We start from the raw sequence: 1,618 nt of genomic DNA, 5'->3' as shown, positions 1-1,618 counted from the left end.
TGCTATGTACTTCAATAAGTGAATGAGTTATCAAATTCTTGTCCATTTATATAATGGAATATGATTGGAAATATAAATAATAAGTTATCAGGACACAGAAAAACAACAAGGAACATAATACATGCATATTATTAAGTGAAATGAGCCAATCTGAGAAGACTGGAAACATGAGGGGGCCCAATGAGGACCAGGAGCCCTGAGACCCAGCTGTCGCCTGAGGCTGCCATCTCTCCTACATCCTCCCAAAGGAGCGTGTGCCCCCCAGTTCCTGAGCTGTGAGTCCCCTCCCTGCCTCTGCCTCTGCAGGTTCCCTGTGTCATCCTTGGGCTGAAGCCCTCCCACTCCTCTAGTTTCCTGTTATCAGCTGGATCCTGGCTTTTTAAAAGAAGCCTAAGAAAAAAGAAGATTGCACAACCTCCGGACTGAAGAAGATTTGCATAGACTTCCCATCCCCTGTGTCAGGGGATATATAAGAAGTGTAAAGGCTCAGGCCTGGCTGTGGGTCAGGAAGCAGAGTCTGGGGCGTCTGCACCATGGATTGGGCTCCACTCCTTCTCACCCTCCTGGCTCACTGTACAGGTGGAGCCTGAAGGGAATTCTGGGAGGGCACCTGTTTGTCACCTGGGAGGATGACCTCTCCCCCCTCCCTGGGAAAGGGGTCTATTCTGTCCTTCTGATCTCTGTGTTGCTCCCTCCTTGCAGGGTCCTGGGCCCAGTTTGTGCTGACTCAGCCCAGCTCTGTGTCGGGGTCTCCCGGACAGAAGGTCACAATCTCCTGCACCCGCAGCAGCGGGAACATTAGGAGCAACTATGTGTCCTGGTACCAGCAACGACCGGGCAGTGTCCCCACCACTGTTATATACGGTTTTGACAAGAGACCCTCCGGGGTTCCAGATCGGTTCTCCGGGTCCACCGATAGCTCCAACACCGCCTCCCTGACCATCTCTGGGCTGCAGCCCGAGGACGAGGCCGACTACTACTGTCAGTCTTATTATAGCAGCGGCAGCAGCTACTATTACACAGTGCTTCCGACTCATGGGGAAGTGAGACCAAAACTCCCCAGAGCCTCCCTGTCCTGGGTCTGCCCTCACTGTCTGCACCACAGAGAGGAGTTCCTTTGTCTCCTGCTGGAAAGTTTGTGTTGAGATTATCGGTTTCTGTGTCCTTCTGTATTTTTTTTCCAGATTTCCACCACATCTTGATTATTGTCTATTTCCATTATAATCACTTCATTGAGGTGATTTACTTCAAAACAGGGTTTCTGAGCCTCTGCATGTCTGACATTGGAGATCGGGTCATTGCCTGTGGAGAGGGGTCTTCTGTACACGTCGGACATAGAAACATCCTTTAGGCTCCATGACTACATTGCTAGTAGTTCCCTGTTCTCTAAGTAATGACCCTCAAAAACACCTTCAGACATTTCCAAATGTCCCCTGAGGAAGCCTAATCATCCCCGTATGAGAACCACTGGGTTAAAAGGACATGCTCTCAGCTACTGGGACACGTTTGACTTTCAGTCCTGTTTAGGCCATTCAGCTGGACGGAGACTAGATGTGTCATCTCTCTGTCTTTCTGTGTTCCTGTTTGTTAGACAGGAAAGTTACACACACTCACATGA

General features: G+C 49.9%; 1 gene segment (V, D, J or C); it reads left to right on the top strand.

Moving 5' to 3' along the window:
* Positions 1 to 501: 501 nt before the first annotated feature.
* LOC136392465 (immunoglobulin lambda variable 6-57-like) lies at positions 502 to 1,202 on the top strand. The segment is given in 3 exon segments: positions 502 to 579; positions 703 to 1,043; positions 1,185 to 1,202. Coding segments are annotated over 3 exon segments (405 nt in total).
* Positions 1,203 to 1,618: the final 416 nt, after the last annotated feature.

This window comes from Saccopteryx leptura, chromosome 2 (assembly GCF_036850995.1).
Source record: "Saccopteryx leptura isolate mSacLep1 chromosome 2, mSacLep1_pri_phased_curated, whole genome shotgun sequence".
In the NCBI taxonomy this organism is placed as follows: Eukaryota; Metazoa; Chordata; class Mammalia; order Chiroptera; family Emballonuridae; genus Saccopteryx; species Saccopteryx leptura.
Note: the sequence above shows the minus strand (reverse complement) of the source record. Positions and strands in the feature narration are given on the sequence as shown.